This window comes from Rhinopithecus roxellana, chromosome 17, assembly GCF_007565055.1.
Source record: "Rhinopithecus roxellana isolate Shanxi Qingling chromosome 17, ASM756505v1, whole genome shotgun sequence".
NCBI classification, from domain to species: domain Eukaryota; kingdom Metazoa; phylum Chordata; class Mammalia; order Primates; family Cercopithecidae; genus Rhinopithecus; species Rhinopithecus roxellana.
Genome location: NC_044565.1, coordinates 81117050 through 81134086, shown reverse-complemented (window position 1 = coordinate 81134086; position 17037 = coordinate 81117050). Strand labels below are relative to the sequence as shown.

At 43.8% G+C, this 17037-nt stretch overlaps 1 protein-coding gene across 2 annotated transcripts in view; it reads right to left on the bottom strand.

Annotated features, from left to right (window-relative positions):
• Positions 1-444: 444 nt before the first annotated feature.
• The window catches only part of ARHGEF33 (Rho guanine nucleotide exchange factor 33), an 87014-nt gene continuing 70421 nt past the window's right edge, over positions 445-17037 (bottom strand). The window contains exons 16-19 of one of the 2 annotated variants that reach the window (XM_030921432.1): positions 14886-15699; positions 9721-9860; positions 3936-4010; positions 445-2871 (exon numbers count right to left, since the gene is read on the bottom strand). In XM_030921432.1, the coding sequence (XP_030777292.1) occupies positions 3959-4010; positions 9721-9860; positions 14886-15699 (1006 nt within the window). In that variant the 3' untranslated portion in view covers positions 445-2871; positions 3936-3958. The remainder of the gene's footprint in view (positions 2872-3935; positions 4011-9720; positions 9861-14885; positions 15700-17037) is intronic. The other variant, XM_010364140.2, reaches the window with a different exon arrangement.

The window sequence follows — 17037 nt, the reverse complement described above, 5'->3', positions numbered from 1 at the left end:
GAAAAATATGAGATGGTAGCCAGAAAGAAAGAAAGAGCCTTACTGAAGAGAGCAAGCCTTGGATGTCAAATCAAGAAGTTTGGAATTTCACTGTAGACAAGTTAAAACAGAAGAGTTTCACATAAAGCAATATTTGGGAATACTGTGTTAGAGACATGCAGGATAGATGGGAGCAAAGAGTACTTGGAGGCAGTTAGAAAGCTACCGGAAAACTCCAGGTATCAAGTGATGGGGACTCACCTGGAGAGTAAGTAGCAGCGTTAATTATTACTAGTTTCATAAGCTAGTTTCATAAAATATAACTCTATTATTTTGGAGTTATGCTACAGATGTAGCATCAAGATTTTTCAGAGGATGCTACCAAAATAAAATTGGTGAGGTGTGTGATAGTTTTTAAACCTGTCTAGTAACTGGTCAATTTTAGTGATAAACTGATGAAAGGAATTTTATTGTGTTGACATTTTATTTAATAGGTTGTGACTTCTGTAGTATTTCACTTTCCATGTCCAGTCGATTTGGCATTGTGCTTTCAAGCACTGCCAGCCTGATAATAAGAGAAAAATCTAATTTCAAATGCATTCATTAACTTCAGGGAAATGAAAATCTTAGCTTAAACTTAAATACTGGCAACTCAAAAAACTTGGCAGTGATCCTTTATGTGTTCCAGACAACTACTGCTCAAAATGCAGTAGGTGAGTTCCTAATTTGTCATCAGACAAGGAGAAGAAAACTTGCAACACTTAGAAGTGAACCTTTGCCTATTTTATCAACAAACGCTTCAATAGAGGAACAGCTTCTGAAGACACCAGTTTGAGTACCAAGACTGTGAATGAACAGAAACCAAATACCCCTAATTTACTATAGGGAACTGCCTGAGAATAAAGACAAATTGTTTAAACCCAATTTTTTTTCTATTATAAATCTGATGTTTGGGGCATATCAAGGATGCTGACCATCTTAGACATATCCATGTGGAAACACAGCACATTTGATCACCCCATAGCCAGGCAGGCCTCGTTGCAATTTGATTCCTCTATCTGAGCTGTTAAGAGCTTGGTTTCTTTACCAAATAGGAAAACAGTCAAGTAATGCAATCCTGAATTTTCACTTTGACCTGCTGTTTGTAGCAACTGCTGTGTGTGAGCCATTGAAGTTTTGGTGCTGTTGCCACCTTCTTCTCAGGCTGCAGAAAGTCTTTTTAAGAGGATGTGGCTAAATCACTGCTTTTTGCCTAGTCCATCTGGTCATGAGTGTGTGTGACACTCAAGATCACTAGTGGATCTTGAATACCGAGTACTCAATACACAGACTGGACTGTTTCCATCCTCGGCTCAACCCACACAATTGGAAAATGTTTCTTTGCCTTCCTCAGAAATCCTTGTTCCCTTTACTGATTTCCATAACCACAGAACAAGTTTGGAGATCAATGTGTTTTTAAGCTTTGAACCTTCTGAATCATGGTTTAGGCACAAATTCTCCATAACTCAAAGATTTGCAACATATAAAATACAGTTCTGTTAATTAATCCTTTGACTTAAGGGATGTTAGATATTGCCTTGGGGTTTTTGGAAGACACGAAGCAAGACAGAACTGGCCCCTAACAGTGTATATTAGTCTAAGAACACTGGATGAGTTAAGTTAAATGCCTAGGAAGCATAAAATTCACATCCATGTTAAATATGAACATGCTCAATATTATACTCGGGGAATGACTTCAAGGTGGAAGTTTTCATTCTTACAAACGTTTATTTTCCTCCAAATTTATTGTGTTTTTCTGTAATGATGTGAAAAGTCTTCATTTCCCTTTTCCCCAGTGTTGAGGTTCAAAAAGCCAGATCTTAACCAGAAACTAATCTTCATCTCTTCAATGTCTTGTATGTTGATTTAGTTTCATATGTAAGTATTTATATTAGTTTTCCTCAGGGATTTATACATCAATATATGTATATATATATATATATATATTCCTACACAGATATATACAAGCTTTTTATCCTCATCTTACCACTTGACAATACAACTTTAAGTATGTTTTACACAGCTGTTCCTTGGTCAAGGTCATTTGCAAGAGCAAGTCGGTTTCTGAAGAAATCTTGTTTGGTGGGTGAAGGATCCATTGAGGGATTCTCATTAGTTTTTTCCCTGTATTCTGATCCACTGGACCTAAAATCTCAGCACACAGATAAAGTACAGGTTGATTTGGTTTTAATTGTTTTCAAATATTTTATCTATCCCAATTGTTTTGCATTTGTAAACAGTTGCTTCCTAGAACTGGAATACTTTTTACTCCCCTGAATTTCATGACTTAGGACATGTGTATCTAAGATTTGCATTGAACATAAAGAGAATATCTTTCTAATGCTTTATGGGGACAATTGTGATAACTGTATATGTCAGTGTAAGATATTGTGTAATTACATCATAATAGGGGAACAAAAGCTCAGAAAATTCAAGAAATCCTGTTTTTGATTCAATGAAGTAACAACTCCACAAATTACCAAGGACCTTAAATTAAAATGGATGGAAATCATGGTTCTCAACCAAGGTTATCAAGGACCTTCACTGAATTTGGCATTACATTACAAACTCTTGCTTTTGTTTGTTTTCATTTTTAAATGAAAGATTTATTGAAGCCAACCACACATATATGCTACATTTGGTAGAATGCAGAAATTCATACAGTAATCAGATTGCAGAGATACTATAATCTCAACCACCACAAAAGAGACCAAAGCCAATCAATAGTCAACAACTCAAATCAGTCCATTTGAGTCCCCAGTCGAGGGTGCATTCTTCCTTTATCTTGGTTAAGCCACTTGGGTAATCCATTCCAGCTCTGCACCTTCTCCAGTTTTCTCATGTCAGAAGTCCCTGGAGGGAGGAGGCTTTCTGGAAATAACCTCTGAGAAGCTAGACTGGGGCCCTTTGCCTAGCTTAAACTCTGACCTAGAATGGGTAAAACTAGTCCAGACACTAAGAACCAATATCAAAAAACCTCATGCAGGGTGTATGAAAGTGATGTTAGACATGAAGTTGCTTGTCCAAAGCTCCTATACAACTGACCAAGTTCTCCATATGCTGAGGCTGTCAGGTATGCTTCTACTATCCACCAAAGAAGGATCCATGGCCTGCGAGTCCTTGCACTATCATTGGTTTGCTACTGTTGAGTCCTCACTCTTGTTATTAGATAAGTTAATCATGACTATCATTTACTGAATTAATGGGCAGAATTCAAACATCTCTTTACATTATTCAAGGAAAGAAGTTGGATCCACAAAGACTAAAAACCCTAACATCTGAAAACCTGATGACTGACTAGATATTTTCACTTTGCCCCCGATACTCAATATCACAGATGAAGCCATAGCTGCCCACCGTGCTTTCTACTTCTGGTTGGTAAGAAACACCTTTCCACTATATCCCAGTGCAGAGAGGAAAAACTATTCTGTCTCTCAACTCCAGTACATCTGGGTACTCATCAAGCAAGATATCTGGGTGGGATGAGGTTCTCTTCCTTTTCAGGAACGCCCCTGAGTTCTCCCTTGAAAGAGCCTCCACATGGCCCACCCTAAAACTCCAGGCCTTCTCTCATCTTTCACAGATCCCCAATACCTCCAATTCAAATCATCCCTGATTAGTGCAGTTGTGCCCCAAATTTAGGAAGATATATTTTTTACCATCTCATTCTTTCTCTATGTCTTCCACTATTCAGAAGGCTAGAAATGCCTATGTTTCCGGGGCAGGAGGTTGGGAGCAGGATTTGAATTGGGCTGCTATTTCTTCTTGTTCCCCCACAGGACAGTTACTCATCAGAAAGTCATTAGTCAAAACTTGAAATCTTTGCCTCATATTTCCCCTCTTAGCTACATCTGGTCTATCCAAAACCCAACATGTCACACTTTGATGGTTCCAACATGCAACTGTTTAGTGTTTACCTGAAAATAGGAAAGCTTTGATGTCACCACCAGCCCCAAGGACCACAGAAATCTTCACCAGTTGCGTTCCCATTTCTGAAACAAATGCCAAAATCGCCCTGTCTAGTTTTCAAAGTCCACAAACTCAGCTTAAATTTTTTTAACTGCTCTTCTCACAAATTGTACCTTCCCTATGTCTCCAGTGTCTGAATTTCTCTGCATTTCTTGATATTAATTAAACTAACAGCTAAATTGCTCATCCTTTTCGAAATCCAGCATTCTACTATAGCCATGACTAAAAGCTCATTTTCATCCTTGTAAAAATCATTTTAACTGACCTCTTTATAATGCTTACATGTATATGGCCACCTGAACTCTTCCAAAGGTGTGGCCGTTAGGCTCTTAAGTAGTGCATACCTAAATTACTAGGAAATAACCTGCAGGATCAAGGAGAAAAGGCCAGCAGATTTGCTTTTATTCCCTTTCTCTATAAAACAGAAATGGCTTTTGAGCTCCTGGAGCCACTGTGGCTGATTGCAGGGCATATCTGAGCAGACATTATAGGGACAGGCAAACACTCGCTGGGGAAGGGTACATTGGCTGCCAGGACATACTGACACATAACCATCCAAAGTATTTGATGGAAAGAGGAAAAGACAACAGACCTGTTGCTAACTTTTCCTTTCATTCAAGTGACAAAGAAAATAGCACATTGAGTAGGTCATACCAAGTCTAGATTTGCTATTAATAAACCTTGAAAGCTTGTTTGGAGCTGGGGATGGGGGTAGTTGAATCCAGTGCTGCAAAAACCTCTGACTTAAGAAGGCTTGGTTCTCTCATTGGAAAAACTATCCTCCTTGAAAGCTTTAGGAGACATGCATCTGTCTCAAGAAATAAAGGGGCAAGGAAACACCCATCCTGTCGGCCAGTCAGTCAGCCCTGGTAATCAAAGCAACAGCCCTGTGTGACTCCACCTTTACTTCCACTCAGACAACACTTCAGATTGTAAATACAAAGGACAGCACCGGTATCGGTATCGTGGAGGCAATCTGATTGACGGAGGAGGGACTGATATATGAGAAAGGACAGGAGGACTAAAGGAATCCACTGGCCCTTTACCTAAGGAGAATCCCCAACAGCTGCAAGAGGACTGACAGCAATTAACCAACACGAGTTTGGAGAGCCCAAAGCAAATGAGCATTCATTTAATAAATATTTGTTGAGTGCCTACTATGTGCTACATACTATACCTTGTATTAATAGTTAGGTTACCCTTAAATTGATCTGTAAGCTCCTAATGGGCAGGAACTATTTCTCTTACATCTTTTGTGCTGGACAGAACCTAGTATATTGAAGACCCTTAACTGAATGGTTGATTTCAAATGGCTTATTGAGAAACATTTGTAATTTAGGTTAAGTAATCTAAAATGTTTACCCCTTCAACTATCCCCTTTAATGTTAAAGTTATATAGGAAATGAAATGGAGAAGGAGAGAGAACTCCAAAGTGGGTAAGAGTGGGAGAGGGACTTGAAATGAGCTTTAAGGAGACAGAGAATAGGTGAGATAAAGTTATCAATGGATTCTTTAGCAGCCCTGCTTTCTATTACATGGTCTGTTCAACAGCTGAGGCTGGGCATATACAAAAACAGGCTGGGAAGACACCAAAAGAAGAGGATTCACTGAGATAAAATGATTACATACGGGGACCTGCAGAAGTACTCTCTCTGTGTGTGATTGAGAAAATAGACAGTGATGGGATTGATGGAGCATGATGACAAGAAGGGAGACACTCTGACGCATGTAAATTTTAAAGTGCTAAAGAGGAAGAGAATGAGCGAGGAAGTAGAATTAATCATTTGGAAGCCATATTCCTTATCTTCTACCATCCTGAAATTTGAGGCTAAAAAGAGAGTACCATCTACATTCCCTACTCCTAAGCTATCTCACGTGATCCTCTTCCCCACTGTCACATCTGCCATCAAGAATACACGTTAACGTAAGTGTTGCAAGATGTATATATTGAGATGAAGTATCATTTGCCTTAGACTTCACAATAATCTAGCCTTAAGTCTTTGACAGCCTCTGTATAGATCCTTCTAGAATGGGACAGTTTGCCTTCCATCCTGTTCAAAGGCAGGGGAATAAGTATCAGTCTAGCTAACATCAGCCTACCACAGTAAAGTCTGTTCCCTCTAAGAATCCTCATTTAAAATGTTTAAAATCACTTAACATTTCCAAACTTTAAGATATGTAGCCTTTATTCTGATCAATTCTGGGTACCTTTCAGGGATATGTGACCTTGTATCTGCCCAGGACAAATGTGCCTGAGATGGAAACAATCAGAAGGTCATTCTTTTCCCCAAATATTGTGGGTATTTTTCAGGATTTTTTTAATGATGTCAACTTGACTCTCCCTTTTGAATCCTTGTGGGTATGAGCCTTCGGCCCTCCCAGCCTCAGAGGGAAGAGAACCCTTTCTCAGGTTTTCTGTTGCATCTGGCTCCATGCCTAGCTTCATCCCGAAGCAGCATTCTGGGTGTGTGGGGCCACCAGCCAAACAAGCCCCTATGGAACAAAAAGTGTGTCAGTGTAGACAGGAATGAGCCTCCAGAGGGCTGTGGGGGAGGAAGGCAGCGAGCCCCAGACATGACACAAGTGGCTTTGCTGGCACTGGCCCATTTGGACCTGTGAGACCAGGCTCTACAATGGTTCCAGTACTCAGGACTGGCCACTTCTTAAAGTTCCAGGGCTTGCTGCCAGCCTGACCTCCTGACAGGCAGGAGGAAAATGGGCTGAATGTCTCTTCTGGTTCCTTCCTATAACTGTCCACAGGCCTGACTTCAGAGTGCAAGTTCCTGTGTAATGGCTGCGACTATGTCGCTCATGATTCCTATACAAGTGTCTTGCATAGTGCATGCACATAAGATTGAATGCTTAATTGATGAGAAGAATGGTGTGTTCTCATCTGAGTTAAAAGCCACTGCCCTTCCTGTGCTACACTGGGGCCTCCCTGACCTTCCTCTCTACCTTATAATGGAGCAAATTTTCCATGGTCCTCACATGAAAACACTCAGAAAACGCTACTTAAGCTGCCTCTTCAACCCATGCAAAGTCTCCAAAGTGCCCACTGCAGCACCCTAAGCGCCTGATGGTACTGACTGCCCTAGGCCAGATCTAAAAAGCCAGGAAAGCCTGCCAGACTGACAGTCATCTGTGTGGCTCCACCTTTACTTCCACTCAGACAACACTTCGGATTTTAAATACAAAGGACAGCACCAGTATTGGTGGCGGCAACATGATTGATGCAGGAGGGACTGATCTGTGAGAAAGGACAAGAGGACTAAGGGAATCCACTGGCCCTTTATCTAAGGAGAATCCCGAACAGCCACAAGAAGACTGACAGCAATTAACCAACATGAACTTGGAGAGCCCATAGCAAGTCCTCTACATTATACCAAGGTCGGTGGGGAAGCTACAGAAAGATAAAACCTGGCCTTCTACATGCTAGGACTTTAAAAGTATAGGTCCGAAGGCTTCATTAATTTCTTGTTTCAGGTGATAAAAAGATGTGATTACTCAGATCAAGCTACAACAAAGTCAAACTACAGATAAAGCAAATATCCACACTAGAAAGGGCTCTGGTGATTTCTTCAACAATCTCCCACTCGATGCAGGGACCACTTTCATAGCATCCCTGACCAGAAGCATCTCATGAATCCATTCTCTCAGGCCGTAGCCAGCTCCAGTTCCATGCAGCTGCATTTTTAGGAAATTCTTCCCCTTAGCCACTGCTCCCAGTTCTGCCCTCTGAACCCAGAGAGGACAAATCCACTCCCTCTGCCTCATGTCACTGGTAAAACATTTTCTTACATCTCTCTGATAAATAGGAATTTGTAAAGGGACCATTGGTGAATCTATTGCTCATTGCTTTCCAACAGATAGCACCCAGTCATTATAAATGACAGTGGGCAAAAAATGGCTGTTTTGGGAATACTGTGATTAAAAAAAAAAAAAAAAAGCTAGGCTCAAGCTGTGCCCTTAGGATTGTGCAGTCCTTAGAAAGATTCAGGAGTCTGGCCGGCCATGGTGGCTCATGCCTATAATCCCAACACTTTGGGAGGCCAAGGCAGGTGGATCACTTGAGGTCAGGAGTTCAAGACCATCCTGGCCAACATGGTGAAATCCCATCTCTACAAAAAAAAAAAAAAAAAATAGCCGGGGGGTGGTGGCGGGCACCTGTATTCCCAGCTACTCGGGAGGCAGGGGCAGGAGAATAGCCTGAACCCGGGAGGTGGAGGCTGCAGTGAGCTGAGATTGCGACACTGCACTCCAGCCTAGGCAGCAGAGCCAGACTCCGTCTCAAGAAAGATTCAGGAGTCTAAATCCCAAGGGTGGGATGGAGAGGTGTCTGTTTCCAGGTTCTCCCACCCCTGTCAATTTGACAGATGTTGGCACTGGATCAAGAAAGATGTAAGTCTATGATCCTAGAAAGAGGAATACAATTCTCAATTCTTCAAACCCTGAATAAGGTGGGTTGAGGATCCTGCAACAGCTTGCAAGCATACACTGGGTTCCTTAGCAAAACTGAGAGAGAATGCAGGGCTATGGCTAAGTGCAGAGCTGTTGCTCTTCCTTCCTATTCCCCCATTTCCAGTAACAACAGGCAGAGACCAACAGTCAGAGGCCCACTAATCTCAGTACCACCCTCCCCACAGGAGGATAATTACAATGAGACAAACCAGCAAAAACAAAGTCCTCACTCCAGGGCTGCCCCCAATTCCTCCATCAGGACCATAATCTAAATCAGCCAGTGACCCTGACCTTCAAGGAAAAGGTGATTTCCCTGCGCTTCCTCACTTATCGGCAACTCTCCAAAGGCAGCAATAATGCCTCTGTTTAACTTTTCCATCTACTAAAATATGAAGACTTGTTATTTAAAACTGACTGCAAGAACATCCTCCACCAAGAGTAACTAAGCAGCAGGAAAAATCTAAGGGAGAGAGAGGTAGGCTGAGCCAGTGGAGATTGAAACAGCAGTCTCTCAGGCAGGCAGTGGCTGGACTGGTAAATCCCTCTACGGTCAAATGCTAATGCTCACCTCTCTCTTCCTTGTATTTTATGCTGGGGTGTGGCCACTGCCTCCTAGACTGTAAGACAGTGCTGACCAAAATGCCTGGTGGGTGATGTTTTATACAACAACGACTTCGAATCTCAGAAGGACCACAGGAGGAAAACGCCTTGTTTTTGCCTCCTATGGAATACAGAAACTCCATTAAAGTGATTTCTAACTAGGGCCAAGCCAAATCCACTCATTCAGGGAAAGCACTAACAGAAGTCCCAATAAACATGAATTAGCACCCAGGATGACAACGGGCCCCCAAATGCAGATGTACTGAGATCCCTTAGACAACTTTCCACAGATGGGGAGATGTGATGGAGCACCCAGGACACCCAACCCCAATAGTGGATCCCACTCCTCCCAGTCTAAAGGGGCTTTGATTGTCACCAGCTCATTTCTCAAGGGAACCACCTCTGCCCACTCCTCTCAGGACCCATGACTTTGGGAACAAGGAAGAAGGGATAAAAGACAGAAGAGGCAGGGCAGACAGCTGAGTTTGCTTCTACTCTGGGAGATTACAATGAGAAACATCTTCACCCCGCCAGAATTGTGGCTACTGGGTGCAGGCACTGTACTTGAAGCAGTTGTGTGAGACCAGGGTACTTGATACTTATTATTGTTAAAACCTCAAGATTTAGCCCAAAGGGAAATGAGTTACAATGCTGTCTTGTCTAAGGGCTACTCACTTCTTTTTAAAGAGCTTGCGGAAGGAGCTGCGAAAGCCCCCTTTCTGGTCTTGCCTGGGATTTTGATCGCTGAAAGATGTTTGTTCACTTTCTCTTTCTTCTTTGGGACAGAATCTGGTAGTATCTTCTAAATGCATCTCCTGGAAACAAAAAAGAGGGATTTTTTTCTTTACTCCTTTCCAACGTTATTATGGATCCTGACTATGGGACAATTTTGTGGTGTTGTGACTTTCCTCTCCCATGCCAAAAGATTACCAGTGGGCACCCAATCCCAACTAAAGCAAACCTAGGCTAATGAAGAAACCAGTAGGTGAAAAGAGGATAATTTCCTGCTGAGTGTAGTATTTTCTATGTATCAAGGCAAATAGTCTAGTGTAATATATAACAATAATTAAAGATAAGGAAATAAAATTAGCTAATGTTTTAAAAGAGGACTGCAAGAACATCCTCTACGAGTGAATAAATTCTTATTTTGACACCAACCCTGTTGTGCTAGAAAACCCTCATATCTCCAGGTGTTTCTCTTTCTACAAAATAAGGATGTTCCTTACTTGTAATGCTAGTTTTAAACTCATATTCCTAACTCTCCATTTTAAGCATAAACGAGGGAAGGCATTTTTGAGAAGTCAGACCTGTTTAGAAGAAAATGTCAACTAATACTTTCAACCTGAAAATATGCCTGTAATACAGTTTTTACAATTCTTAACCTATGCTATTTGGAGTATAAAGTAAAATAAGTTAAAAATAAGGCTGCATCTTTTGTGACCTCTCTAGTTTTTTAAGTGTGAGATGTGCTAAATAGAAGTGCATGTATATTTATACGCATACAAGCCAGATATGCACTTATATATGTTTATATTCCATATGAACAAAGTATTCACCTTGAGGTGACTATAATTTAAAAGCAACTTTAAAAACAGCTGCTGAATTTTGAATAACCTTTAGAAAACCCCAAGTAGTCAAAGCAAAAACCACACCAATGATGCCCTAGAAGTCTCATGAATTAGATGGGTGACTGCTTGCTGACAGAGAAGCAAAGTGTGAGGATGGATTTTTTTTTTTCCTAGGAAACATATGAGTCTGACTTTGAGAACTGGGGGTTGCAGATACAGAAATTCTCTGAGATTCTACTAAGATTCATAACTAGACCATGGAGATAGACATGTAGTGTTTCTTAAAGTGTGGTCCCGCCACTACAGGATCAGGTTGGGCCTTTATTTAAAAGGTAGCTTCTTGAGCCCCATCCCAGACTTTCTGAATCAGAATCTTTGCAGTGAGGCCTAGGTAATCCTTACGCACACTTAGATTTGAAAACGAATGATTTAAGGGAGGGGTCCCCAACTCCCAGTACTGGTCTGTGACCTGTGAGGAAATGGGCCGCACAGCAGAAGGTGAGCAGTGGGGTGGGTGAGCGAGCGAAGCTTCATCTGTATTTATAGCCGTTCCCCATTGCCTGCATTACTGCATGAGCTCCACCTTCTGTCAGATCGGCAGTGGCATTAGATTTTCACAGGTGCATAAACCCTATTGTGAAATGCACATAAAAGGGATCTAGGTTGCCCACTCCTTGTGGGAATCTAATGCCTGATGATCCGAGGTGGAGCTGAGACAGTGATGCTAATGCTGGGGAGTGGCTGAAAATACAGATGAACATTAGCAGAGAGGTTTGACTGCACAGAGACCATAATTAATCAATTGCTTGCAGACTCATATCAAAACCCTATCAGTAAGTGGCAAGTGACAATTAAGCTGCATCTGGTGGCAGGCTTTATAGTGGCAAGTGAGTTGATGAACTTCAATGGTACAGCTGCATCTGGTGGCCTTAAAAGTAGGTTTGAGACAATTTCAGATCTCCATATGTTCTGGATTAAAGTCAAGGCAGAATATCATGAGATTGCCACAAAGCACTGAAAAGCCTGCTTCCATTTTCAGCATTCGATCTTTGTGAAGTGGGGTTTTCTGCAGTGACAGCAACCAAAATGAGATTACAGAGTAGACTGGATGTGACACACTTTGGGTGTCAGTGTCACCCATCACCCCCAGATAGGACCATCTAGTTGCCGGAAAACAAGCTCAGGGCTCCCACTGATCCTGGATTATGGTGAGTTGTATAATTATTTCATTATATATTACAATGTAATAATAATAGAAATAAAGTACCCAATAAATGTAATGCACTTGAATCATCCCGAAACCACCTCCCCCTCCGCAGTCTGTGGAAAAATTGCCTTTCCCAAAACTGGTCCCTGGTACCAAAAAGGTCGGGGACCACTGACTTAAGGCATGCTTCTGCCCACCTACACTTAATGTTTATATCAATCACCTGGGAATTATCCTAAATTCTGATTCAGTAGGTCTGGGGTGAAAATTCTGCATTTATAACAAGTTCCCAGGCAATGCATTTGCTACTGCCCCCAAGGACCGTATTTTGAGAAATGCGCTTTTAGTGACTAAATCTAGTAATGGTTTAAGGAAAATCTCTCTATGGAACCATGATCTCAATAGCATTTCATACTTTATAAAGCCTACTCAAAAATTGTATCTTCTTTGGCCTGATCCTCCCAACAACCCTGTGAGATAGGTTGTCTTATTTTGAGATAACTGGAGGCACAGAGAAGTCAAGTGACTTGTCCAAAAGCACACAACTACTGGGCAGCAGAGTCAGGACTAGAACCTAGATCTCCTGACAATCATGTGTTCTCACTAGAGCATACCATCTTCTTTCTTGACTCTAACAGAGATAGAACACTAAAGACTAGGACTCAGCTGGCTCTGCTGGGCTGGGTGAAAGGTATACAAAGGGATGAAACACTAGGAGTTTTGCACATCTCAAAAGCAAAGAGTTAATACCTTTAAGGATAGAGTTTTTGAGGGATTTATCTTTTGCAACTAAAACCCCATCCCACCACCACCTCCAACACACACAAACATGCACATATATACTTAGACATGCAGACATGCACATACATGCCCATGCACATATGTATGCCCACATGGTCTCTGCCCACCTGCACTCTGCATGCAACCTCTCTCTAGGACTCCTAACAACCAGGCCATTTTAAGTTTTTAGATAGAAAAATTGTGTCCAGAAACAGCAACTAGTAATGGGAACTCTGCATGCTTGAAAATTTTAATGATATTGCTAGAGAAAATGCCTCTTTTAACTGACTTCCATTTGACATTTCCTTGGTATCTCATTTTGAACTGACTTGACACATGTCTGACACTGTTAGGAGATGAAACTTGCTGTCCAGTATGTGCAATTAACAGTTTCTGATACACTGTTTATTGTTATTTGGTATGTCTGGTAAACAGCCACAAATATATTACTCATTGTTTGCTTCTCAAATATATTGTTATTTCTGATTAATGGTTTTTGCCTTGCAATTGTTGAACCCCAAATTTTTCACAAATCAACTACAAAAGGACATTGTTATTACATATGAAATAAAAGTTCTTTACAGTACAGACTATACTAGTTAGAAGGTTTTGTATGTAAACCTCTGCTCATCCTAAGTCACACTGAATTGTCACTATAATTTCCATTTACTTCCCCTTTCAATAAACTTCTAAACTCTGACACATGCCTAAGATTGATTTTTCCAAAAAATTCTGCCTAATCAAGTTTTACGAAGCTTGGAGTTGAAAATCAGAGCTACAGGAAAATCTGAGAACCCCAGGGAACTTCAGCAGCTTTGGCTGAGCACACTATCACCTTTTTGTCCTCTGCAGGGACCAGACACAGACTTTGCTGGAGTGCAGGTGGGCAGCAAGCTCCAAGGCTCTTCATGATCCCGCCCCTTCCTGTTCCTCTGGCCTAATTTCCACCACTCTGACCTGGCACAGTACGCCAGAGAAAAGGCATCACCCAGTTTTTCTCACGCTTCCCTACCTCACTCTTCCCCTAGCCAACTTCTAGGCAGCTTTTACAATCTAATTCAGACATTCAACTTCTCTAGGAGGCCTTCTCTGACCACCATGACCCCAAAGGTTTTAAAATATCCCTCCCATGTGCTCCCACAGTTTATTACATAATTCTGTGTTCCTGTGTCTCCTTCCTGTACTAAGCCAGGGGTCCCGGAGGATAGAGACTGGTTTATTTCTGAGTTTTCAGCAATTAGCACAGAGCCTGGTACAAGACAAGCACTCAGTGTTTGCTGAAAAATGAATGAAGGAAAAAAGTCAGTGATCATCACTGTTTCCATTCGAAAATGAGAATAGTTGGACCGGAAGGGTGGTCGCACAGGTCAGAGCTATCATGTTACTTATGCTCTGCTTAATCAGATCAGAGCAATTATTTGCTCAGAAACTATTAGCACTTCCTGGATAAGTATTTAAAGACCCCTTTAAATGCCCTCCAGGCTTGCAGACACCACAATTAGACATCAAAATATCAAACACCGGTAGAGCCTGTAGACACAGAGGTTGGCCATCAAAATACCTCAACATTCACTGAGGTCAAAGAAGGTGTTTCTATTTTGGGATGTCCCTGTCCCAAAGAAGTTTGCAAATTAATAGAACACTTTTTTCCAGTCAAAAGCAAAGCAAGCAGAAATAAAGCTGGCTTTGCAGCAAACTGCGCAGCAAGTCTACCTTGAACTAGGGCAACTTGCCTCCTCCCTAGCTACAAGCAAGAATGCTTCCCGGAGGAAGTGGGGTACGCTGGCGCACCGTGTTCCATATTCTCAACATAGAAACGACACCTCACAGGGAGAAGAAACACACTGGCCGGGACCTGCGCAGCGTGCAGTGCTCCGAAAAAAGGGCAACTCTTCACAAAAGCAGGAAGAGATTCCCCATAACTCCCTAAATGTGTGAGTGATAAATCAGGTCTAAAGAGTCACGGGCTTCTCTGCTACCTCTGCCGTCCCTCGTGTACCATATGAGGAATGCTCTTTGGGTCCTGGTACTGGAGAACAGGCGCTGCCACTTGCCTTCCAGGGCCCAGCAGTCTACAGCTTGCAGGGCGCGGACGGCTGCCCCTGCTCTCCCTCTGTCTCCGCCTCCGCCCGCCGACGGCTCGCGCAGCCGCCCCTGAGCGCGCTCCCGAGCCCCTAGCCTCGCCCGGCCCCGCTCCCCTCCACCCTAGGAGAACTCAGGATGCTTCCTGCAGATCTAGGCCTGGGGCCGTCGACGCTGTGGGTTTCGATTCGGTTTTACTTTACCCTCCTTACTTCCAAATAGGTCTGTTTTTCGCTTTGGGACCTCTGTTGGGGGAAGAAGGTCCGGGGCGCGCCGCGAGCGGCTACAGCGGCGGCGGCCGGGCCGTGCGGCTGCGCGGCGCGCTCGGCCTTGATGGGCGCGCGGCCGCCGCTGCTGCTGCGCGTGCTGTAGAGGCGTGGGGCCACGCCGTCGGCGGGCGGTGCACGCGGAAACTCCTTGAGAGAGCGGCTCAGCGGCTTGGCCTTGCCGTGCACCTGCGCCTGCGCCGCCGCCTCCAGCTTGTAGGCGCCGCTGCTGCCCGCCGGCGACGTGGCGCTCTTGGGCAGTGGCTGCAGCGGGTGCTCCGGCCGCTCGGCCTCCATGGCGAAGCTGACGGGCCGCAGGAAGCAGATGTCCAGGCTGGACTCGGAGGAGGCGGGCGAGCAGTTCTCGAAGAGGGCCGGAGCCTGGAACGGCTCCTCGTCGTAGGGCGCGGGCAGCGCAAAGATCTCGCCGCCGTACTCGAACTCTTCGTAGGCCGCGGGCACGAAGCCGCGGGCATCGGGCAGGAGCTCGGCCTGGGCGCGCAGGGAGCGCTCTACGTTGCCCAGCGGCTCGGCCGGAGAGGGCTCGAAGTCCATCTCCGGGATGGCCTGCAGGGGCCCGGCCAGCGCCTTCACGTCCTGCTCGGCCGCGCAGAACTGCGTCGGTGCCAGAAGGCTCTCGGGACGCTCGTGCTTCCTGCCCTCCAGCTCCCAGTCACTGGGCTTCCCGGGCTGCATGCTCTCCATCAGGCTTTGCTGCTGTTGACTTTTCTTCACTGGGGGCATCAGATGGCTTTAGGGGGGAAACAGAGTACGAAAGAGGTGTGCTTACGGCGGGTTAGTGCAGGCCTCTCGCCTGCCCGCCTCCCTCCTGGCCGCCCTCCCAAGGAGCCTGCGCATGCCACGTCCCAAGCTCCACAAACTTCCACTAAGGCGCTCCCACGAACCCCCGTCCCCAGGCGGAGAGCGGACAAGGCAGTCCGTTGAGCGGAGACCCGAAGGTATTGTCTGAGCCTCTGGGAAATGGCCTGCGGGCCAGGGACGGGCATCACCCGGCGTGGAAGCCCTGACCCTCCTCACCACCTGCGGTGCTCCAAGGCACACCTTCAACTCTCTTCTCTCCCTTGCTTGCTCTAGCAGAGTCATACAAAATAATGGAAACTCAACTTTTGTTCGACTTGCGGATCTTCACACTCAGAAACAAATTACATTCCTAGATAAAGTAAACGTGGCATGATCTTGATAACTTCTGAATGAGGGCATATGGAGTTCGCTGTACTCTTCTATGTAAATTTGAAATTTTCATAATAAAATTTTAAAAATATTCCTTGTCACTGTAAAGCATGCTATATAATTCATCTCAAACTTCCACCCACAAAGAATTACCAACATGTAAAAAAAAAAAAGCTGTCACTCGATATGCCCAATTTCATGGAGGGTTTTTGGTTTTGGAGTCATGGGTAATGCATAATTTACACAGTTTACAAACTAGGATAGGGTATCATCAGATGGGATGGCCAGTTGTGCTGGACTTACATTGACAGATGTAAATGGACACTGACCAGAAGTGGTTATTCTGCTAGTTTATGTATTCATATTTTAATTCTACCACAAAAATGCACAAAGACTTTGGGAGGCCGAGGCAGACGGATCACCTGAGGTCAGGAGATCGAGACCAGCCTGGCCAACATGGTAAAACCCTGTCTCTACTAAAACTGCAAAAATTAGCCGGGCATGGTGGCATGTGCCTGTAATCCCAGCTAGTCTGTAGGCTGAGGCAGGAGAATCCCTTGAACCTGGAAGGTGGAGGTTGCAGTGAACTGAGATCATGCCATTGTACTTCAGTCCCCCCCCCCCAAAAAAAGCAAATATAAATGCTAAAACCAATATTTTACTCTGGTGGTCTTAAAATGAAAATTAGGTCTCACGTTAACATGTGCAAGAGTGAGACAAAATATTGACCTCATTTGAATTCTCATTTAACTTGGAAGAAAGATTGGGGGTTTTATTTTCCATACACAGAGTGCAGTGGCAGCCATATTGTTCAATCTGGGTATAATCTCCAGGGGTTTCATATTTTGACTCTATTTGTTGCATTTCAAAGATGAAGTTTCATAACTGCCTCAAGAGT